Source organism: Lichenostomus cassidix, chromosome Z, assembly GCF_008360975.1.
Source record: "Lichenostomus cassidix isolate B80296 chromosome Z, HeHo_3.0, whole genome shotgun sequence".
Lineage (NCBI taxonomy): Eukaryota > Metazoa > Chordata > Aves > Passeriformes > Meliphagidae > Lichenostomus > Lichenostomus cassidix.
In genome coordinates, this window is record NC_139511.1 from 53546163 (window position 1) to 53569100 (window position 22938).

A 22938-nucleotide genomic window follows, 5' to 3' on the forward strand; every position below is an offset into this window, starting at 1 on the left:
CCAACCCTCAACTCTTGTCATTTTCTTTCCCTCAGATGCTGGATTCTCCTCTTCCCTCCTCAACACGTCACCCCCCATCAGTGCACCAGATTTGCAAGACTACCAGTGTTCTGGTGGGCTGCAGCAAATGGGAAAAGTTGGGGGTGAACTGCAGCTTCCCCTCACCTATTTGCTTCAAACAGGGCAAAGCAGCAGAAGTGATGCTGTAACACTGCTGCACTTAGTTCTGTACAGAGGAAAAATACAGAAAAAACAATACAATGATAACATGTGAACACAGATTCCCAACTGCTGGGCAGCTCACCTGAGTAACCAGCAGTGGAACAGTAAAGAGGTGTGTACTTTAGTAACTGCTCCTTTAGTAATGAGTGATGATACTTGTTTTGCAGGAAGTATTTAAATGTCACATTACAGGGTACTGCCCATATAAGCCAGCAGCCAGGCTATGTCATCCACAACCACACCGATCTATCCAACAGCAAAGCAGAGGCTGCAGACACAGCTGAGGTGAGGTACTCAGCCATGCACACCTCCTCTGTCCCCAGAGCAAACTGCAGTTCCCTGTGCAAAACTCTCCACTAGAACCTTGGGGGTGTACTGAGTTGGTGCCAAAAAACCCCAAAACAGCCAGCCTCTAAGTACAGCAGAGATATGTCTTACATTACAGCAGTGAAAGCAGGTCAAGAAAAAATGCTAACACAACAGTGTTTCATGCTGAATTTTTATTTCAATGTTATGCAACTGCATAAGTATAAATAATCATGTTCAATATATAACAATTATGACATCCATAAGGAGTTTCTCGGAGAAAATAAGACTGCAAACACTTTATTGCACAGACCCTAACATTTTTTTTTTAACTTTTTTAAATTGCTTTTTTGTAAGCTGAGAAATCTACTGCAGGAAGTCTACAAAAGAACACATCAGATCTACAATCACATTAAGACTGACCAAGAAGAACACAGGCAGGAGGATCTCTAACAGCTCTCTGATAAGGTAAACACCAACAAACAGGGACTACATAAACACAAGCTTATGCACTGTTACACTTCCAAAATGCAAAGAACTTATTTGTCAGAAGTGATAATGAACTATACAAAATATTCATAAAGGTATACTGTAAACAAAAGCTAGATGTGTTTTAAAGGAAACAAGAGGATAGTTGAAAAAATGCAGACTGTAAACTAGGAAATATCTCCCAGACAGAAATGTTATTTTGAAGTGCATTAGCATTCATTTGTATTAACTGCCAAAGCACAGATGAACTGTAAATGTTGAGACCATTTTATTTTTAAAACATCTCAAAAATTATTATCCACTGCCTACTAGCTCCTCTCTGAATGCCTCAAAGGCAGTATGAATGTTCTAGTGCCACATGAAAAATCTGGAGTTATTTGTGATATTGGCTTTTCATTACAGGTTTGCTGTAATCCAACTCAACTAATCAGTATAATAAAATTTTCAGCAGAGGGAAATGAATTCTGCACACTGTTGTCACATAAGTCTCCAAGTCAAGATTAAACTGTGCTTCTATGAAAAATTTTCTAGCTTTTGAGACAGAAAGACAAACCATAAGCATTGGTGAAAAAGGTAGGGGCCTAGCTCTACTGTGGTTACAGAAAACAGAAATAAGCAAAACGACCATTCTATTGATCCCCAATTATTAAAACCCATGCTCCTGCAAGGGTATTTTGTAGTGCTTCTGTACATGTTTCAAATTTTACCTTTCATCCCTCAAAACAGGCTAAATACTCCACACGAAAATGATCAAAGTCTACATGTTCCACAGTATACAAAATTTAAATAAGGCTTAGCAAAAGTAAAAAGACAGTAACATTCTAGCACCAAATAGCTCCAACAAGTTCCTTTGTTAAAAAATGCTTCTTTTGTAATTACAGTATTGAACTTTTTTTGCATACAAATAAAAAGATTATGTTATGAAATGTATGGAGCTACTCAATGCATTTGAAAATTAATATGAAACCCAGGATTACTTGCTAAAAACAGCAAGTCTACAACATAAGGCCCCAGCTATGTATTGTGTTGAACATCCTAAAATTTTTTGAAGATATGATTCTGAAGCGTTTTTTTTTCTTTTTACCTTACTTGTCATAAAATAGAAAAGAGCTACCAGCTGTATGACACTAATTAAACAGACCTACATGCCATAACATGTATTCTCTAAATGTATTGAAAACAGGGATGAACATACTAGTACTACAAGTCATGTGCTTATACTTGTGCCTCACACTGTAAGGGCCTGAATTTAAAAAAGCTCAAGGAACTCGAGAGGACTGCAGCAAAAACTAAGCACATGGCATGTGCTTCAGACCTTCGGCCTTGTCTGAGGTGAAAGTCACAGAACACACTCCCAAGAGACAAGACAAGAACCATCATTTCACCAAAGAACAAGACTCTTGCTGGGATGCCCTGATAATTACGTGGTCTTCCCATAGCTTTAAGGACATCTACTCTAATCAGATTTTGTGCAGTAGGGAGATGCAGTTATGTCTTGTGTTAGATCTGGTGAAGCAGTCAGCCAAGTACAGTACTATCAAAATCAGATTATTAAAAATACATGTAAAAACTCACAATAGGTCACTGTATTCATTCTGTACTAGTATTTTTTTAATGCCTATCTAGGATTTTTAGTAAGTAAAAATGTGGCCTGCTTGGTTTTTTTTTCCACTCAGACCAGCGCATGTCCGTGCCAGGTCTGAATCTTAATAATTTGGTTTTATATTAGAGTATGGCAAATAAGTGGCAAAGCAACTATCTTAAAAAGGGAAAGAGTAAACAACGCAACCAGCAGCAAAGTATATATGCTACATTCAAATCCCAAACACATTGCTAAGTATTTACAGAAGAAGTATTTTCTTCAACAGCTCTTGGCTGTAAAGGTATTTTTGTACAAATACTATATGGTAACAGTTTTACCGGTTACAATTGGAAAGGCATTTTGAAAAAAAGTCCTCTCTTTACATATCCCCTTGTATTGTTTCTTCAGTGACATGAAAGCTTTGCCGCACAAAGACACGACACAGTGCTGGTTTAAAGGCAGTACAACATATTGAAATTGTTTCAGCTAGTGTTGAATTCACACTTGCCAGGTCTTAGAGTTAACACATTTTTTTATGAGCATTGCTCCGCGAAGCTTCCTTTCCTCGACGCTGCCGAGCTGAGTCTTTGTCATCTGAAAGTGCGTTAGGGCGGTCAGGTGTGGCTGCTGACCTAGATAAATCTTTACCTACATTCTGTTTTCTTGAAGCAGACTGCTGAGTTAGAACAGCATCTTTTCCCTTTACATCCACAGTGTTAACGAAAAGAGGCTTTTCTTGATTTCCAGGTTTCCCCCCAAGGTTTGAAGCAGGGTGGTGGGCTTCTGCTACAATAGTGGCACTTTGCAATGCCATCAGTGAAACACTCTTAGGCATTTCTGCCTTACTGCTCCCTGTGGAAGTGGTGCTTTTCTTATTTAGTTCCTTGCAACTTGCAGGAATCTCTGATGAGCTTGCTTTAACTTTTGCTGAAGATGCATCACTTTTGGCTGAAGACAAAACAGATACTTCCTGTCTACATTCAGAAAAATTGGATGAACAAGTTGGCAGCTTTCCTGGTGTTACAGCCACACGACAAGAACTTTGCCCACTGGCAGCCGGCAAATGTTTCATTGCAGTCTGCTTGTTTGCATCCTCTGTCTGTTTCTGATTAACTTGCCCCTTCCCTTTTATATCTTGAGAGCTTTTGCTACTTGCGGTCACTTTTTCTGCTCCTTTCCCTCTGACTTCACAGTTTGTGAGACAAAGGGTAGGCTCCACTTTCCCACTGTCAAGCTGAACGTAAAGTGCGTCAGTGCATATTTTGCCTTCAGGTCTTTTGTCTGCAGAGATCATCTCATTACCAGGACTTCTGTCTGCCTCTTTGTTCAGCAAGAGACAATCTTTCACAGTGGAAAACTTTGGAGCAGTGGTTTGTTTTTCACTGAAGCGAAGTTGCTTTTGATCAGCAGATTCCCCCAAGCCTGCTGCGTCTTGCCTCTGCATCTGCTTAGAACTCTCTGGGCCTGCTGGTAATGGGCCCACAGCAGAGGATTTGGATCTGGTGTCAGGGGCTGTGCTGCTCATTTGGAGGGTGCTGACTGAGCCATGATCCAAACTCACAGGCCTTTCAGCCTGCACATGTTCACTGTTCATTTTTCTTGAAGGGCCTGGAACAGGAGAAAGGTGCTCTAGGACACTTTTACTGGCATGTTTTCCATCCTTCCGGGAGCTGGTGGACAACTGAGTAAGAGTTTCTTTTTCTTTTATGGTTGGAGTACATGGTTTTTGTGACAATGTCTGTTTATCCAAGGACTTAGACTTGGAGGAACTTGTATCAGGGGCTGGCTTGGGTCTATTACTGCTGCTTTCCACACAGGTGGCAGCAGGCTTCACATGTTCTTGAACCCCTACATGAACTTCTACAGTGCTGTGTCTGCTTCCTGCGTCTTTCACAGCAGGGGAGCCTGAAGCATTAGGTTGCTGCCTAGGAACTTGGCTGGACTGCTCTCTCTCAGTAGTGTGAAGCCTTGCATCGGTGAGTGATTTCTGATCTTTCTTTCCCGTATCCTTAGCACTGTCCTTCTGCACAGAGGAAACGGGTGCAGACTTCTCAGTTTTATGATCACAATCTCTTGAGGGCTGCATGGGCCATTTGGAAGGAAGAGCTTCACTCTTTGTCTCTATGGTAACTTTCTTAGACTCAGCTTTCTGCTTGGTTATGTCCCTTTCCACAAAACTTTTAGAAACGCTGTCATCTTTGCCTAGCTGTTTCAGTGATTCTCTGCCATCTTTAGGTTGTGCCTTGGGGCCAGCTGACTGCATTTTTCCTTGCATCTGAGGTGGAATGGCAAAATCAGCACAATTTTTTTCATTGCTCTTGGAGTAAGTTGTTATCAGGACATCTGAGACAGATACCTTCAGAGATGACTCCCTGATCACTTCTGCCTTTGCAGGGATAGGCTCACAACCTCTCTGGGCTGCTGGCTGTTTGACAGGCAGCTCCTTTTGTATTTGTTTCTCTTTCCCTACAGCTTTTTCAGGAATGCTTTGGCCAGCAGAAGGTTTGGAAAATGTCTGAGTAGCTTTAGCGCTCTGACTTTGAGTAACACAAGACTTTGCCTCAACTGAATTCTCCTTTTGTTTTGAAGGCGAGGTATCTTTCTTCTGAACAGCTTCAGTAACAGAAATACTGCCTTTAGTAGCTGGACTAGAAACCTTTTTCTCTGTCACTGCTTCTGCAGCCACAGGGAAGAGTGGTGGATTTGGAGAACTCTTGCCTATTTGTAGAACCTGAGGCTCTGCTATGCTGACTTTGCCAGATTTTGGGTAGTTTAACAACTGCTCTTTCTGAGAGACCATTTCTGCCTTTCCACCACTCCCTTGTGGCACTGGGGGTTTAGGAGATCCCCCATCACTGCTGGTGCTCTGTCCTTCTGGCAGCACACACAAAGGCAGTTCAGTCTTTGAAGCCTGTGGCCCAGAAAGTAATGCAATGTCTAATGTGCCTTCTATTGGCTTCAGACAGGAAACAGACCTCCCATCAAGTTTATATTCTGATGGACTTTTCCTGACAGGAGCCTCAGAGGAAATAAGGGCTGATTTTTCCACACTCATGTCCGCACGGCCACTCAAGGTCTTGAGAGGAACAAAAGAAACTGAGTTAATCTGAGCAGCATGTGCACTGCCAATAAATGCTCTACCATCTGCAACCGCACTGGAGTCCTGCTGTATGTTTACAGGTCTGCCTGCACTAAGTTGAAGGCATTCATGAACATTAGATGTCATCTTAGGTTTTAGCACCGGACAGACAGTGTCATCTTTTTCTTCAATAGACATTTTCTTTCTGAGATAATCAATATTTGCAAGTTTACCATCTAATCTTTCAAATTTGACAAATTCTTTTGTTGGTGCAATTTTATCTGTGTTTTCTCCCTTTCCATTTAGCATCCTGTCAGAGGACTGAGGTAGCACATCTTGCAGGGTACATGAAGGGGAAATTCTTTTGATGTCATAAGAAATATGACTGAGTTCATTAGGGGGGGGCCCATGACACAACATCTGTGCATCTAAAGCAATACCATCATTTGATCTCAAGTTTGCATTCTTTTGAAGGGTGTCTTTGAGTATGCCACCAGCTGACTGGGTTTCCACAGCAACAACTTTTGTTTCAAACTGGTTTGATCTTTCTAATACCTTCTGCAATGCTTTTTTGTCTCTTTCTTCCACCCTTAAGGTATTGGGATTTTCTGGTTCACTGCTAGGTTCATGTATAGCAGCATTTGGTTTTTCAGCAAAATCTTGCTTTTTCATAACTACCTTGACTTTCAGCTTCTCTCTGTCTAGCTCATCAACAGATTCTTGTCTACCTAATTTTCGGGAGATGGGTCGCTTCAAGCAGCCCTGCTCTGCAGGCCTGACTCGTGTGAGCGATGGCACATCACATACATTCTCCTCCAAGCTCTGAAGAGTTACTTCTCTTTGAGACAATTCTCTATTCACTTCTTCCTGGGTCACTTCCAGACTGTGTTTTCGTGAACATAAATGTTTTTTATCACTGCCGTAAGAGGGTGCAAGTTTTTCTTCAGACTGGACTCTCTTTAACAGTGGAGATCTTGGTGGCTCTGCACTCTTTGGCCTAACAATATGCCTTACAATAGTTGGAGGTGAGTGCATTTTGCTAGGAAAAGACTGAGCTATTTTTGTATTGCCAATTGAATGTCCCAGCAATGGTGATGGAGACCGCTGAGGAGATGTGGGCTGGGGTGTCGGAGAAGGTGTCCGTGCGAGAGGAGAGAGGGGAATGCTGCCAGCTGATTTGCGTCTTCCTGATCTGTATCTTTGCCCACCAAGCTTTGGACCCAAGCCATGAAGAGTGCTGGGTCTTATGTGTCCTGAACCAGCTGGAGAATTGGGAGCACTGGAACTAGGGGAGCTACTCTGGGAAGAGTTAGTACCTACAAAAAGAACAAAAAACCCAAGCAAACAAATTTAAGATTAGCAAGATTTTTCAAGTCTGTTCAGTGAGAAACAGAACAAAGCCCTATGCCATCTCCTGCCACAATGTTTCAAAATCTGGAAGGTTTTAAGTGGCTGGGCTGCAAAACCTGCATCATTCCAATTATATTTGCTGTTTCTCCCTTTCTCTCTCTTCCATCATCCCCTTCAAGTTATCTCTTGCTTCTGCTTAAATAGAATAACTAATGCTTTCTGACACTTCAAAGCAATGATCAAGGCTTTCCAGATAATTTACCTTTGCCAAGGGATTGTACAACAGCAGTCAATTCTAATACATGCTAAAATTGTGACAGAAGTAAAAGAGGAAAAAGGGGCAGGCTTTTAGGAGTCACAAAGATGCACATTTCAGCACTCAGCTAATCTTTTCAGCAATAAATCTGCATTCACGAGTGCAATTCTAGTTCCATTATGTAGCAACTTCTACCTCCGTTTCACTCTTTTATCATGTAGCCTCTCCTAAGCAAAATTCTCTTTTTTGTTGCAAGTTGGGACTGCTTATTACTCCACTTACCGCCACTGGACTGAGATTTAAACACAGTGGGACAAACTTAACAGACCATTTCTTTTTAGGTGTTTCTGTATAATAAAGACACCTTTTGTTTTCCATCAGGAATCTGTTTCCCTTTTCCAGACAGAAAACAGCTGTTCTGTGATTATGCCTGTGAGTACTGACTACTCTTAGTGGAGTATATCACATCTGTGGGGGCTCACAAAAAGTACAATACTCCTCAAGTCCTTTTCCTTTGCCCTCCACTGCTTCACACTCACCTGATGGAAAATCAGGAGTGGAACGGTAGCTTGGGGTAGGAGATCTAGGAGATAAACTGTGGGTTGGAGACCCAGGCAAGCTCTCCCCTGAAGAAAGTGATCGGTTCAGGCAGGAAAAACTTCTGCTTGTATGAAGAAGAGGCGAGGGTTGCTTTGCCAGCTTTTTAAAGAGAGATCTTCTCCTTGTGTGAGAAAAGCACGGTATTAATCATACGTTAAGATGCACAGAAGATACTATTACCACAGGCAAAACTCTTGCAAGCTGACATTATGAGAATAGTAAATCTATCTTTACAAGAAAGCAAACCACACTGCAGACCACGAAGTTTAGAAAACATTCTCCTTTGTTAACAAATGGGATAGACACTGTGACTAAATCTGTTCACAATAAATTTACTTGCTGTATTTCAGAAGAACAATTATGTCCTTATGAGTACAAATCTTTATTTTCTTACTTTAGCAACACATCAAAACTGAAGGAATATGTATAAAATATTAGCAACATATTTACAAAATACACATGAACTTATCATCAAACTTAAAATGCTCATAAACATAGCACTAGAAAGTTTAATTAAATGAGTACAAAAATATATACTTAAGCCAAATTAAGTGCAACCTCAGTTATTCACTGTTTTTAGAGGTTATTTTATCAGATGTAGTTCAGGCAAAACAAGATTTGGAAGCCCATAGAATCTCAGTAAAGAAGGCAGAAATACAGAAGATGTGACAAAACTGTCTTAATTTAGTATTTTAGATTTACTGTTATGTATACACACACATACACAGACAAGGAAATGCATTCAATGTGAAAATAAAGCCTTACTCACCTCTCTAAACTCTCCTTCTTCTTGGTCTTCTTACTGCGTCTGACCATTCGGCTCCTGTAGCTGTTTCGCCTGGCAGGTCCTGTCTTGATGGAAGTGTTTTCAAAAGGAGTTGTCATTACTGAGACTTTGTTGCCACTCTGCCAAAATGAAGAAAGATGCTTTAAGTGTATGTAAATAGGAGTAATACAAAATGACTTTGCCTTAAACAGAATCTACACCATAAATACAAATGCAATAAGAAGGAACTCCAGAGTAAGAGGTATTAGTGCAGGGAACGCTGTGCAGAATTGCCAGGCATGGCACATAAACAACGACTGGGAAGTTCTCAAATTCTGCCTTCTTTCCTAACTTCCTCCATTCAAGCTCCAGGACAAGGACTAGTTCCAGTAATTGTAGCTAGACAGGAGGACACCAAGGATTAACCAGGACTGCAAGTTTCAAGATGGAAGCTTCTATGCAAATACCCAATTTTACCAAAAAGAATAGCTGTAACTACACAGTGGTCCATTCACATCTCAGGACACCAACTGTCACGATGAAACAGAGGAGAAAAATTAAATCTTCACTGTCAATCCCAAAACATCTTTTTATCTTGTTCAAAAGAGTTAACACACATAATTAAGCTAAGCTTTTTAGCCCCAATTGCACAAACAGATGACTCAATAAGAAATATAGATATTTCCTGTTGATTTTATGTTTTAAAAATCTGTACCTCCTGCTCAGCGCTGCATACCTCTACAGTGAACTTCCTTCCAAATAAATTGCAATAGCCCAAACTAATTTATAATACAACCCAACAGATCAACTTATGATACACTGGATAAACAACAATCTCTTGGTTTGAGTTTACTCTTGTAAGGAGTGAGCAGGGTTGTAGTGTTTCTCTTTTTCTGTATCTGACACAGAAAATGACAGAAAAGCTGACTGCAGTAAGTCACAGAATTTTCTCTTATATACTTCTTCCAAAATTGGAAAACTTGGAAGTTCCTCCTGGTTTCAGAGAAAGAAAATAAAGACTGAAATAAAACTGGTTTTTGCACCTTTCTTCAGCTTTTTATACTTCCCCATTACTTCACTGCTTTCCAGTGCCTTTTTTCTGGACTTCTTTATTACTGACTACTCACTTTGACAAGCAGAGCTGTGCATGTAACACCATAAATTGTTAAAATATATGAAGTAAGTATACAGCTGTATAACATAATTCTGACCTACATTAGCTTACGTTGAAAAATTACATGAAAAATGAGATATAATGAGCTACAGAGAAAAGATGGCGGGTTTTTGTTTGTTTTCAAGTCAAAACTGTAATTTGCTAATTGGACAGACTTCAGGAAACTCCACAAGAGAAAAATTTGACAGATTATTAATAGAAGTCCAGCTGCAGGATGACAATTTCATTAATCAGAGAAGCTCTGTCAGACATGGCTGGCTATATATGAGACAAAAACCTTTTGGGCCCTAATATGAAAGGCAAGCTCCTGTATAGTAGGCAAGGAAATATTTCATATTCTTTACTTTTCCTCACTGACTTCAATTTTAAAGATGAGAAATGCAAAGTATTATCATCGCCAAAAGCCTGAATTATCTGATGAAGATGTAGGCATTTGAGCAGGTGCTTGAAAAGGTCAATTTTTTTGAGAGACAGAGACTTCTCTTTGTGTCATTGCCCCAAATTTACTTCAACTATCTCTGCATCAGTGCCATTCCACGGCAGAGACAGAAAATCATAGCAGGATATGGCTTTAGGATATATCATAGCAGGATCTGGAGAAAGTCATTGGCCTTTCTCCAGATCTGTGGCAACAACAGCTTAGATTAGATTTTACTTTTAACAGCAGTAAAATCTAGTAACTGATCGCAAGAAAACAAACATAACTCCACCATCACTGGCAAAAACAGCAATCACTTTTATATCCCTGCTGTCCAAGAGTTACCTTTAACAACAATTCAATGACTTCTGTATGAACAAGACCATGCACTGGCTCTCCATTGATATGAGTAATCAAGTCTCCGGCTTTTAAACCTGCTTGGTAAGCTGCACCTCCTTCTTCCACATTCTGAAAAAGAGAGAGGAGGAGAATATACACAAAATTAACTCCAAACCAGTTGACAATGAAGAAACTTAAAGATACTAAGTTATATAAAGGAAGAAAAGAAGAAAAACATGACCAGCTCTTTCACCATATACTACTTACTCAAACTCTATATATTTAGGTAGGGCCTGGAATGGTTTCAAAACTCACTGAAATAGTGAGCTCTGTAAAACAGAGTAAGCTCTCTTAAATAAGCTCTGTAAAACAGAGAGTTCTCATGCACGATAAAAAGGGGTGGTTTCACTACCCATTGCAAAATTTCAGAACTGAGTGAAGATTTTTAGCATCTGACAATGAGAAACCCTGATGTAATAAAGGCAATGGTCACATGCAGTACTCTAATCACAACAAAAATTAACTCCACCATATGGTAAAGGATTGTTTCCATTTGGTTCAAATTCACCAGGCTTCCCATTAGAGGGAATGGTGAAGCACAAAAGTGGCAAAGGACAAAACAAACTGAATTGAAATATATTTTGAAGGTTGTTTAAATAATTTATTATATTTCCAAATCAGTTTTTTACATAACACAGACACTAGGGAAGCCTACAGTGCTTACAGAACTAAACAACAAATTTTAATACTTTGAAAAAAACCCCAAGGTTTAACTTTTACTGCAATGTACCATTTTTCCCTTCCTTTCACTGGTGCGATGTTACACCAGTGGCAAGAAATCAATTTTTTTCAATTTATTCCATTATCCACCAAATGGACCCAGTTTGCCAGATTCCATGTTCTTGATGGATTAATAGGTCTGAGAGGTAAACAATATGAAAGAAAAATGAGCAACACACTACATCAGCACTGCTACTTCAAAATCTACAACACGTATGTAAAACAAAGCAGAGCACAAAACCTAAAGTCTTTTGATGCATTTGTAATAATTTTTCAACATTATTTTAGGGTAGTTGAAGTAATTTATACACACACATTCTTATGTACATGTAATTTATAAAATACATAAAATCGTAATTTGTTACCAATATAAATTATAAAATAAATGCATTTTGTGTACCTAAGTACATAATTATTTTACAATTAAGGAGGCTGAAAACCAAAAAAATGCAAAAGCTTTTCCTTTAGCCAGTCTTGCACTGGGTAGTGTAGTGAGGATGAAAAATACATTATTTATTCAAGACAGTCAATCTTTGTCCTGTGCCATACAAACCTCAATGGTATACACAATTCCAAATGATTTGCACATTTCTACACAGAATGAAGTCAGCACTTGATATCAGCTTACTTGTGTCTAGTAAAATACTGCTGGCTTTCGTGAATCCCTTAATTGATGCAGTTTAATAAACCCCACCTATTTTTCAACAATTTCTGTTTACAGTCTCCTAGGTTTGCAGATCCTGACCTCAATCAAAGAGCTTCTGCACTATCCCTCTGGTTTTCTAAGCCACAGTACCCTGAACTCAAAACACTATTTTTCGAAATTGACAAACTTGCCCAAAGAAGTTGCAGAAGTTCAACATCACATGTAGGTAATGGTTCTGCCAAAGATGACTTGTGTGATCCCTACAGGCAACACTGCTCTTGAGTACAGGCAGAATTTCATGCTAAGAAAAACTGCTTGGCATATCATCATAATTTACACAGTAATTTGTCAACAAAGAGATACCACGGGTACAAAAAAGCAAATCCATCATTACCACATTCTGTTTCTGTGTATCAGTAAGAAAACACGTATTATCTTACCCAAACAATGTGGTGCACCGTGTAGATATCACTGTCACCCACATAAACCCTGATTGCTCGGATAGTGAAGCCATACTTTTTTCCTGAACTGTGAATTACAATCGGCTGATGAGGACCTGCAGCAGCAATCGATGAATCACGGCTGGGAGATGAATCACGGGATGACGAAAGGTCAGATGATAGGGAATGAGGAGACATAGGGCTTCCCAAAGGAGAAACACCAAACACATCTGGAAGAAAAGAAGTCTGCCTATTAGAGCACATTCTGAGTACACACAAATTTTGTTCAGCTTAGTGATAGCTTTCAGTCAAGATATGTCTTTGTATAAACAACTTCTTCTCCTCCTCCTCCTCCCCTGGTGTGCATATTAGTGAATGAGAAGTTCAACAACCAGATATTAGAACTTAATTCTTTTTCCAGGAGTGTAAACTGTACTGTTTAATGCAAGGTATATACAGACTGCTTTTTCCCTTTTGCACAGGAAACACATTAATCTCTAACTTCACAAAAATAATTCTTAGCCTTTACCTAACAAACACTGAGGAAAAGAAAATCAGAGTAGGGTAGGAGATGATATTTTGAGCACAGCCAAAATCATTCCCCAAGTAATCCAGCAGTGCTTAACAAATTGCTAGCTGTTTTCTTGGTTTCAGTTATATACAGAAACAGATAAAGACTACTGCAATTAAACCACAATATGTACTTGGTACCTAGGGCAGTAACTCAGTGCTTGTACCAAGGCTCAGTTGCTACATTCTGCTACATCAGGTAAGACCACAAAAGTTTCTTGCAACAATACCAATTCCAACTTCATTTTATTTTATTGTTTTGAATGCACTATGTGCTCATGTGTATACAAATTGGAATACAATTGCAGCAGTTTGCGAAGTTTGGACTTCAGCTCTGAACAACAAAAAAGCAAAGTACTAATATTTCATGTGAAACACTCAATATTATGGTTATATGTCTACTCATAGCATTATTTCCGGCTCCAAATTTTGAGCACTTGTACTAAGTCAGCATAGTACAAGTAGGAGCCTGCATGCTATTTTTGTGACACTGCTCTCTTGTTTACCAGCTTTTCTTATGACAGATCAGAGGAAATTAGTCATGTGCTGCTTTAACAAATATCTGTTTTTGTGAGCTAGTTAAAACTTAATCTACAACCCTACTGTCAGATAGCCCAAGGACTGAAGTCACATCCTGCTGTGCATGCACAAAGTCAAAGTAGTTACAACTAAGTTACATTTTTGCCTCTCAGCTGTAGTGTGAGCACCACAACTTGCTGACAACATTGCACCATCTAGTCATGCAAGTAAACAACAAGAGAAACAAAAAAGAGTGACACAGAATCGACTCTGGATTCTACAAAATCTTGCATTTGCATCATAAACCTTCATAACATTGCATAAATCATAACATTTCAACCAGAAGTATTTACCTCCTGGGATCATGAGGGACAAAGCACTTGCAGAAAGGGACTTTGTGACTTTTCCAGAGATTTTCTTTTTCTCTGTGGTTTCCAGTCGCTGACGAGCCATGTGAGTTGCAACTTCACCAGCTGGTTTTGAGGAGATATCTGTACTGTCCACACTCTCACTTCTTCCATTTATTTGATCTAAGTGTTCTGAGAAACTGCCAACTGTACAAAGAAGAAGGGATAAAGATATTGAGGGAAAACTGAGTATCCTTTTGCTAATGTACCACAGAAAAAATAAATTACTTTTAAGTGTAACTGGTTATGTGCAAGAATAGGATCAGATGGTCGGAGTTATCACTGCAACTGCTGTGTTAATGCCAACACCACTGCATGGGGCGCGGGGGACAGTGAGCAAGACTTGGGATACAGCACTATCAATGTTAATGTTTTAGACAAGGGAAGGAATGACCCTAAGGAAATTATTTTTCTCCAGAAACAGAAAGGAGGCAGGGGGAGGAAAATGTGGACTGCGTAGGAAATCAAGGGTTTGGGAATAAAAGCATGTATGTTGAAAAAACTGAGTGAGGTACAAAAGAGAAATAGGTTGAAGAGAGGTAGATGTGTAGATAAGACAACAAGGCCCTGGAGCCTACTGAAATGCAACAAATACTTGAGCAGAGAAGCAATGCCTAAAGAAAATAAATTATTTAAGTAGAGAATGGTTTGCAACACTCCGTCCTAGATTTGTAATGACCAGAGTGACTTCCACAAGTCAAAGAAAATCCAGTAAATTCTGAAAGGTGTACATCATAGAGATGTCTTAATTAAAAACATGAAATGTGTAGCACAGAGTGCTGGAAAATAGCAATAGGGCAGAATCCATGATGATCATGCATCACAAACCTGAGTGTGGAAAGATACAAACATAATACTTCAAGTGCTCAAGTGATCTAAGACTCCTTTTATTCACAGGAGAATCCTGCAAAATCCTGGTAAATGATTTTATTCACTTGCCTAGAAATCCTCTAGAGACAGTGGGGTGACACCAGATGATGGTGTTTCCAAAGATGTTAACATTTTCCCCTATTTTCATGAAATTTTATCAGCTTAAGCGTGATCCTGAACCAGATCCTGTTGGGATAGCTGTTTTTAAAAGCCGTTCTGAAATAGATGATTTCAAAACCTATGAATGCTAATGCCAAAAGATGGTGGTCTGTAACTGTTTGTTGTATCATCAGTCAAGACACCAACTGTGAACTACCTGAGAGTGTGGAGCTGCTGATTGTACTTGCTGGAGTGGTTACTTCAGGTTCATCTTGCACTATTTCATCGCTCGCAAATGCAGACTTTTCTGGCTCCTCCCGAGGTCCCCCTGAGGTGGTGGAATCATCCTGCTCTCCTTCGGCTGATACGGACAATTTTGGAAGCAAACCAGAACTGCGTTGCTGCCGGCTACTCTCAGTCTCAGATGAGATGGATGTAGATATTTGTTGTCTGCATGAAAAATAAGCAAACTCTCATGCAGTTACTGAAATGAGGAGGCCGGCTATCTGGCAAGCAGGATGTAGATGGCTTGCAGTACCTCCTTCTACTTACATTTCAGAATATTCTGAGCTCCAGCTTAAAGATTCCACAGAAGGCAATGTTACACTTTTTGTCTTGTCTCCTGCATCTTCCTTTTCTTCCCCTGGAGTTTGAGTGACTCGATCAATACTACTAAAAACCTGTTACAGACAAAAAAAAAAAAAAAAACCACCACAAAAAATTGAGTCATAACTGATACATTTGACATAAAAAAATATGCAGGATCTACAGTTCTGTGATTCTAAATGCTTATATAGTATTTCACACTGCAGACTTCTTGAACCTTTTCAGATTTCCAATAGTTTGTGTTCTTAAAATGCTTTCTTGGCTCCTCATGCATGGGTACACAAATACAGCCTCTTTTCATTATGAATTTATCAGTTTTCTCCTCCTTTCACAGTGTGAATCAAGACAGTACAAATAAAATCCATAGACCTGAGTGTTCTCTTCCATTATCTCCTGCCAACTCACCCTCCACTGTATTTCCTGAGCTTGTCCACTCTGCTCCTACTAGAGCTCTCTGATTAGCAGTAATTAGCTCTCATCTCAACTACTAGAGTACACTACCCTTTGGGCAATTTTACCTTCAATTCAAAGCATTGAGATCACTCTCTCAAATGGACATTTCCCCATGACTGGAACACATGCTAATCATTACCTTGCTGTTTCCTTTGGTCTAATGTTGTTAAATTAATAGCTACTACATGGTAATACTGTAATCTTTGTTATGCTATCACCTGTAAGATACCCAGGACACAGCTGAAGCAACATGAAAACCATGTATAAAGAAACCAACACAAAAAGCATGTATTAGAATGCTTCCCTGACACTTTCTGCTATGCTGTCATGAATCTTCTACAGAAAACACCATCATACTTATGTAATTTTCCATTATTTTCTTAAAGATTAAAGAAGCAACTTGTCTACACAATCTTCTCATATTTTGATTTAATGGCATTTATTGTATTCTTGCTCCATTTCAGTTAGTTTCATAGATTCTTGAAAAAACAAGGCCCTATGTATCTCTTCTACATTTAACATTTCCAAAATTTGCAAAGGAGAAAAATTATTACAAATTATTAAGATTACAGAAATTTTTACTTACTTTCGAAAATCTGTGTGAACATGAGGAGAACTGTCTTATCTCTAAATTGAAATCTTCATCATTCGTATCATCTTCTTCCTCAGTTTCCATATGGTGGTATTTCTCAGAACGAGCTTCAGGAAAGAAATAAAATATTTGAATTTACCAGGAAGAATGGATATCAAGCTTTAACAATAAATAAAAATCTAGCTTTATTCTTAAGATTATTTCTACTGAAATGTCAATTCACCAGTGAGACTGCAAGCTGCAAGTGATTCTGATAAAGGAGATTTTAAAAGCAGTAAGTAAGAGTCAAAGACTGATTATTTAAAGAAGTCGTTAATAATTTTTTTTAATACTGTAAAACACCTACTGTCAAAATAACTAGTGTCATCTTCAGACTCCAATTGTGGAATAAATTCTGCTTTCTGCCTCAGCAAACTATTCCAATCAAGGCTCCTGAAGAACTGATGCTGCTTTACTTCATATGCACCACCTGGAGGAGCCAGAGAAAAACATTGAGCAAACTGTATAAAATCCTCTGAGATTAAATGAACTAAACCCCCAGCCAACAATGCAGATAATCATGGAAAGGCATAGTCGTAACTGTACCCATGAACATCTACTATCCATTCCCATTAGAATATCCTAATCCTGTCAGAGGTACACCCTGTCCCTGTTTTGTTTTGGCCATTTCTTGTAACCGTTTATTGCTTTATCATCTCCCCTTCTAGGACTTCTGTTTCTCTGGATGTTCTAATTATAATCTGTTAGCTATACATTAGTCAGAATCATCAGATGTAGTTATAATAATATAAGTATGCACACCATGTGAGTAAGTACAGTAAGTTATACAGTAATGCAGAATGATTGTTGCTCAGTATAAAATAAATACTACTGCTGACTTAGAGATCCTTTCAGTGTTTTATGGCAATAATACACTATTCTATAGGAAATACCCTATCATTCATTTATTGCTGCCTGCTTGTTTAAAGTGCGTAAAATGATTACACTAGTTTCAAGTTAAAAAACAACTATAAGAACACAATGAAACACTGGAAGTTTCGTCCTGGGAAGGTGGAAGATGATGTCATTAATAAACATAGACCTAATTCTAAAAACTGAACAAGTAACCTGCAGCAGCAAGACCTGATGCCAGCTTGATTGTGATGGGTTTATGTGGCATGTTTTTGGTAGTGGGGAGGCTACAGGAGTAGCTTCTATGAGAAGCTGCCAGAGGCTTCCTCTATATCCAACAGAGCCAATGCCAGCTGGCTCCAAGATGGACCCACTCTCAGCCCATCAGCATTATCTGGGATACTGTATTTAAGGGAACAACTGCTGCACAACAGCAGCCAGAAGAGCGGAGTGAGAACAGGTGAGAAGAACAACTCTACAGACACCAAGGTGAGTGCAGAAGGAGGGACAGGAGGTGCTCCAGGCACCAGAGCTGAGGTTCCCCTGCAGCCCATGGTGCAGCCCATGGTGAGGCAGCTGTGCCCCTGAGCCCATGGAGCTCCCTGGGGATGCAGAGATCCACCTGCAGCCCATGGAGGAGACCCACGCTGCAGCAGGTGAATGCCTGAAGGAGACTGTGATCCCATACAAGAGACTGCTGGAGCAGGCCCCTGATAGGACCTCTGTGCAGAGTGGAGCCCACACTGGAGCAGGTTTGCTGGCAGAACCTGGGATCCCATGGAAGACCCATGCTGGAGCAGGCTGTGCCTGAAGGAGCACACCCCATGGAAGGGGCCCACACTGGACCAGGGGAAGAGCGTGGGGAGGAAGGAGAAGCAGAAGCAGCATGTGATGCACTGACCACAACCCCATTTCCCATCCTCCTGTGCTGCTTGAGGGGAGAAAGTAAAGCAGTAACGTTAATTGGTAATAAATTAACTTTCCTGAGTTGAGTCTGCTTTGCCCATGATGGCAACTCCCTGTCCTTATCTCAACCCGTGAGCATTTGGCATACTTTTTTCTCCCATCCAGCTGAGGAGGGAGTTACAGAGCAGCTCAGTGAGTACCTAGTGGCCAGTCAGGGTCAACTCAGTACATGTATACTTCTCTATGACAAGACTACAGAGAGAAAACCTGAAATCTTCAGTTTTTCTAAGTTTTCTTAGAACTTCTTCACTGGTATCTAAGTCAGTGTTAAGATTTCTAGATTGAGCTCTTTGATTTTCATACTGCACCAGGGAAAAAATAATAGAAGTCGAATCTTCCCAAAGGAGACCAAAATCACATCTCATCATAAGTCACTAGCTAAGCAGTGAATATTTCTCTGAACACAGTAAGAGGACAATACATCAGAATTGTATAATTCTTGATTGGTACCAGACACTTCAAACCCAAGTAAGTCTTTTTATCATTGTTTTCCTTCTTCATAATAAGTATAGTACCCATCACTCATCTTTCAACTTGCCTTTGCTACTCAGGTCTCCTGAGCAAATAAACAATTACAATTTTCATAAAGAGTTATGCAGCTTGCTAATACATATTAAACAGATAGGACTGTCCTTTGAAATGCATGGTGTAGCCTGGGATAAGCCCTGGTATTTTTCAGTGCCCATGTGGAGCCTGTCACACTGCAGCCTCCATTTCTGTGAGCTGATTCTAACACTTAAAGATCCTACAACTTTATTGTGGGTTCTGAACCCTCTGCTTCAAAGAAATAGTGGCTTTATTTCCTTCTTCAGACTGGCAACTCTTTGAGAGACCAGAGCCTTTAAAGAGGTCAGTTCCTAAATGAGCACCACAGGTGCTTCACATCGTAGCACTGACCATTCAGTATTTAAGCCAGACTTATCTCAGCCAATTCACTTTCTCCACCAACTGTAGCAACAGACAGGGAATTTCCAATCCAGTTCTGATCCAGCCTCTCACAGGGCAACAGTCTTGAATTAACACTCTATTTATTAGGAAAAGGCATCCTGGCAATGAAACAACAACGCCTGGAAACAGTGTACTTAAAACAAGGGAATAAAACTAGTTGTGGATTTTCATTTTGCCTTCGGCATTAGTGCCCTCTGCAAGAGATGAAGCTGGCAGCAAGTGAAGAAGCTACTGGGGCATGACACCTTCCTCACTCCTAACATGTTCAACATGGGGCAAGGGATAGCAATGAACTTTGCTGGACGCCACTTAGTCCAGACCATCAGTTACAGTGAAGTCTAAGGGTTTTTCACACAGATCCCAGATACTCAGGCTGCAAGGGACATGCAGTTCATTAGTATCAGTCACATCACCATGCCTGAAGGAAGCCAAAGAAAGACATGTCATTTGGGACCATGTCAGTAGCACTCAGGGTCTGGGTTATAATCACATTTTCCCCCGAGCAGCTGTGATAAGACCAGTTATGAACTGATTCCTAAAGCCTCTTTTTAATTAGGCCTGAAAAAACGTAGTACAATTGGACTCAGTTTTGTGAGCATTTTTCCAAGTACTCTTATGCTGACTCAACCTGCCACTTGGTTTCCTTAGCATCCCCCTATGCTATTCCTATTCATGGCATACAATGCTCACTGTAAATAAGACTATACCTTTATGTTTGAGCTCTTTAATATAGGAGGCCCTTTTTTTTTTGCCATGTCTATCTAATGCTTTGCCTAAAGGGAAGGCAGTCAGTTATTTGGGTTCCCATACATTAACACTTAAAAATCACACGCAATATTCTTCATTATTGCCTCTCACAGAAACTCCCAAATAAATCCTCATCCATCAACTAACGACTAAACTCTACTCCATAAATGCGCAGTGCTTTAATTAGCCTATGCAGGCTCATTGGTCCTAACACTTCCTTAACATTCATAATCTTGTTATAATTGTTTGTCATACAAGGCAGTGGTCCTTGTATGAGAATGACATTGGCCCTTGAATGAGAATGACAAGACTTTTCACCACACAACCTCAGACAGTCATTTCTGAATAAGTAGTCTACGTAGTCATCACCCACCTGGTGGACATCTGGAGGAATTAATCTGCTAGGCTAAGATACTTCTGAAAATGGAAGTTGTGTAATGATTCCCCTTCTTGATTTCTGTTTAGTTACTTAATACTGTATTTATGAAGAAACCCCATTCAATGGCTAACAGGGTCTTAAAAGAAATTCCTGTTACATTTACCAAAGTAGGAGTAAATGCAAATAAGCACATGTAAACTCCCACAAAAACCAGGACAGACATCATCATGTTAAATTCATATTACTGGTCTGAATCTGTAACTTATCATGAATGTTGTCGTACTGCATGTTCTTACAGATGTTTCCCAAGCAAAACAAATAGGTGAACAAAAGCTCCCAATGCTGAATACAGAAGCTATTTCTAGAACATTAACAATTTAAAATTAGTGCCTCCTAACCTGTTCCTAGTCTTTCCAAAGGATTCTGCCTAAGTAGCAGAGTAATCAGATCCTGGGCATCTGGAGGTGGTGCTTCATCCTTTTCAGGCCAGTTGATTTCATCTAAAACAAAGAGAAAGTTGTTTGATATTGCTGAAGTCTCATCCCAGCTTTCAGCACAAACTGTATGAATACTCTCAGTGACCTACCAGCAAAACAAAGTTAAAGCAGCTCTTTCAACTTACTCTGCGACATACCAATTACTTCTAATTTTTATATTCTCTATACAGACAACATAAACATACCACGTTCCCATTTCCTTCAGAAGTATCCTTTAACCCAAAACTGTGTTCAGCAGCGGAATACATGAATGCTTGGCTCATGGAAAACTTTCAAAATACTAGCACAACTTGTACGCTCTCTCTTCTCCCTGCTTCCACCAGACCATGGTTTAAATTGTCGTTATGTTCCATGGAAACCGTTGTTAAGATGGACACCGCTGACCTGACCCAGCAGTTGCTGCTCACATTTGTGTTCCTTCTCTAATGCTAGCACACTCCCTGAAGTCACTACTCCCATGACTAAGGGTCAAGGTGTCAGACTGTGCTCTGAGACATACATGACAGTGAATCTTTTTTCAAGAGTCTCATATTTCCATACTCCCTCACTCTAGTGACTCTTATATTACTATGGCTTTTTGCACTTCATGGCAAGCTGGACCTAAACCATGCAATCAAGACAGGATACCCTGCATATGAACATGAACTTTCTAACAGTCTAACACACAGCAAGTTTTGCCTGATTTTTAGTGGAAGCTGTGTCCACAAATGTAATACAGGGCAGGTTTAGACAACACTGCATGAGTTTCTTGGGAGGTACAAGGATTTTGGCATCAGAGAAACAGAGCAGTAGGAGCTCCAGAAATACACAATGCTGTTAAGGATTTTGTTGTCATTTTATGATCCAGATTTCTATAAAATAATCATAACTTGGGAAACAATGATCAGAAGCGACACACAGGTTTAATGCTTGTATTTCAGAGTTTGAGGAAAGGTACTCATATAAACAGGCATTAAATATAATCTGTTTCTGGAGTAGTATTTTGAATTCTTATTACTTTAGGTATTTAAGTTTACACTGAGGCCTCCCACAGCTGTCCTTACACAACTTCAGGCAGGAAAGGCAACCTTCCACAAACAAGAAGGCAACAAGATTTAAAGTAGAATTTTAAGCAGAAAGTAGATTTTGTCCACGGAAACTGGAATAAAAATCTGGGCTACAGTTTGGTTCTTTAACATGGCTTTTACAGTCAAACAGAAGGGGATAATTTATATTAGCATGGGAAACATATCCAACTAGAGTTCTTATAGAGATACTGACTGAGAATTATTTCAGGAAGTACAGATATTTAAAATGAAAGAGAAGCAACTGCTAATAACTGTCAAACTAAGAAACTGAGCCAACCAACAATCTTAGAGGGTGAGTGGGAATAGATCAGGTTTACAAATAGACTTCTACAAAAATTTTCAACAAGATAAATTGACCTATTCAAACCGATAAAGATATTTACAGAAGTATCAGCTAGGTTGTACAAAAAGGTAAAATTAATGCCACATCCAAAGTAAAGCTGGAAATAAAAATTTTGTCATTAATTTTAGACTATTCCCTCCCCTTCTCCCAGGCAGAGAGCATAAGGAAAAAACACAGGTGCATATGTCTGGAAATGCAATAAAAACATGAGTTATTTCTATGTTTTTCCTGCCTAGAGCTTCCACTGCAGTTTAAATCTGATTTGGAAAATAAAGCATGAATATGCATTGCAGCCTCAAGGCACCCAGTAAACAGACAGCATTTGCAGCTTGTGTTAATTAAACAGTTGATTCTTCTTGCCACTCAGGTCTCAGCATATTGTGTCAGAAAACAACATGGTTATAAATCCATGAACACACAGAATGTCACATGCATTTTAATACAGTTTACAAACAAGCCTGGCTTTCAACTTCAGAGCTAGAGGAAAGCAAGATGATGACAGAGTGTCTCCGTAAGTACAAAAGGGGCTTTGTTGCG

The 22938-nt window shown here is 39.6% G+C and overlaps 1 protein-coding gene across 10 annotated transcripts in view; it reads right to left on the reverse strand.

Moving 5' to 3' along the window:
- Window positions 1-707: 707 nt before the first annotated feature.
- MAST4 (microtubule associated serine/threonine kinase family member 4) overlaps window positions 708-22938 on the reverse strand; it is a 232727-nt gene continuing 210496 nt past the window's right edge. For all 10 annotated transcript variants that reach the window (XM_085042888.1, XM_085042887.1, XM_085042885.1 and 7 more), the window contains 11 exons: window positions 20893-20994; window positions 16910-17032; window positions 16558-16670; window positions 15465-15592; window positions 15130-15362; window positions 13890-14090; window positions 12448-12677; window positions 10588-10710; window positions 8654-8790; window positions 7824-8005; window positions 708-6994 (listed from right to left, as the gene is read on the reverse strand). In XM_085042888.1, coding sequence (XP_084899014.1) covers window positions 3120-6994; window positions 7824-8005; window positions 8654-8790; window positions 10588-10710; window positions 12448-12677; window positions 13890-14090; window positions 15130-15362; window positions 15465-15592; window positions 16558-16670; window positions 16910-17032; window positions 20893-20994 — 5447 coding nt within the window. In that variant the 3' untranslated portion in view covers window positions 708-3119. The remainder of the gene's footprint in view (window positions 6995-7823; window positions 8006-8653; window positions 8791-10587; window positions 10711-12447; window positions 12678-13889; window positions 14091-15129; window positions 15363-15464; window positions 15593-16557; window positions 16671-16909; window positions 17033-20892; window positions 20995-22938) is intronic.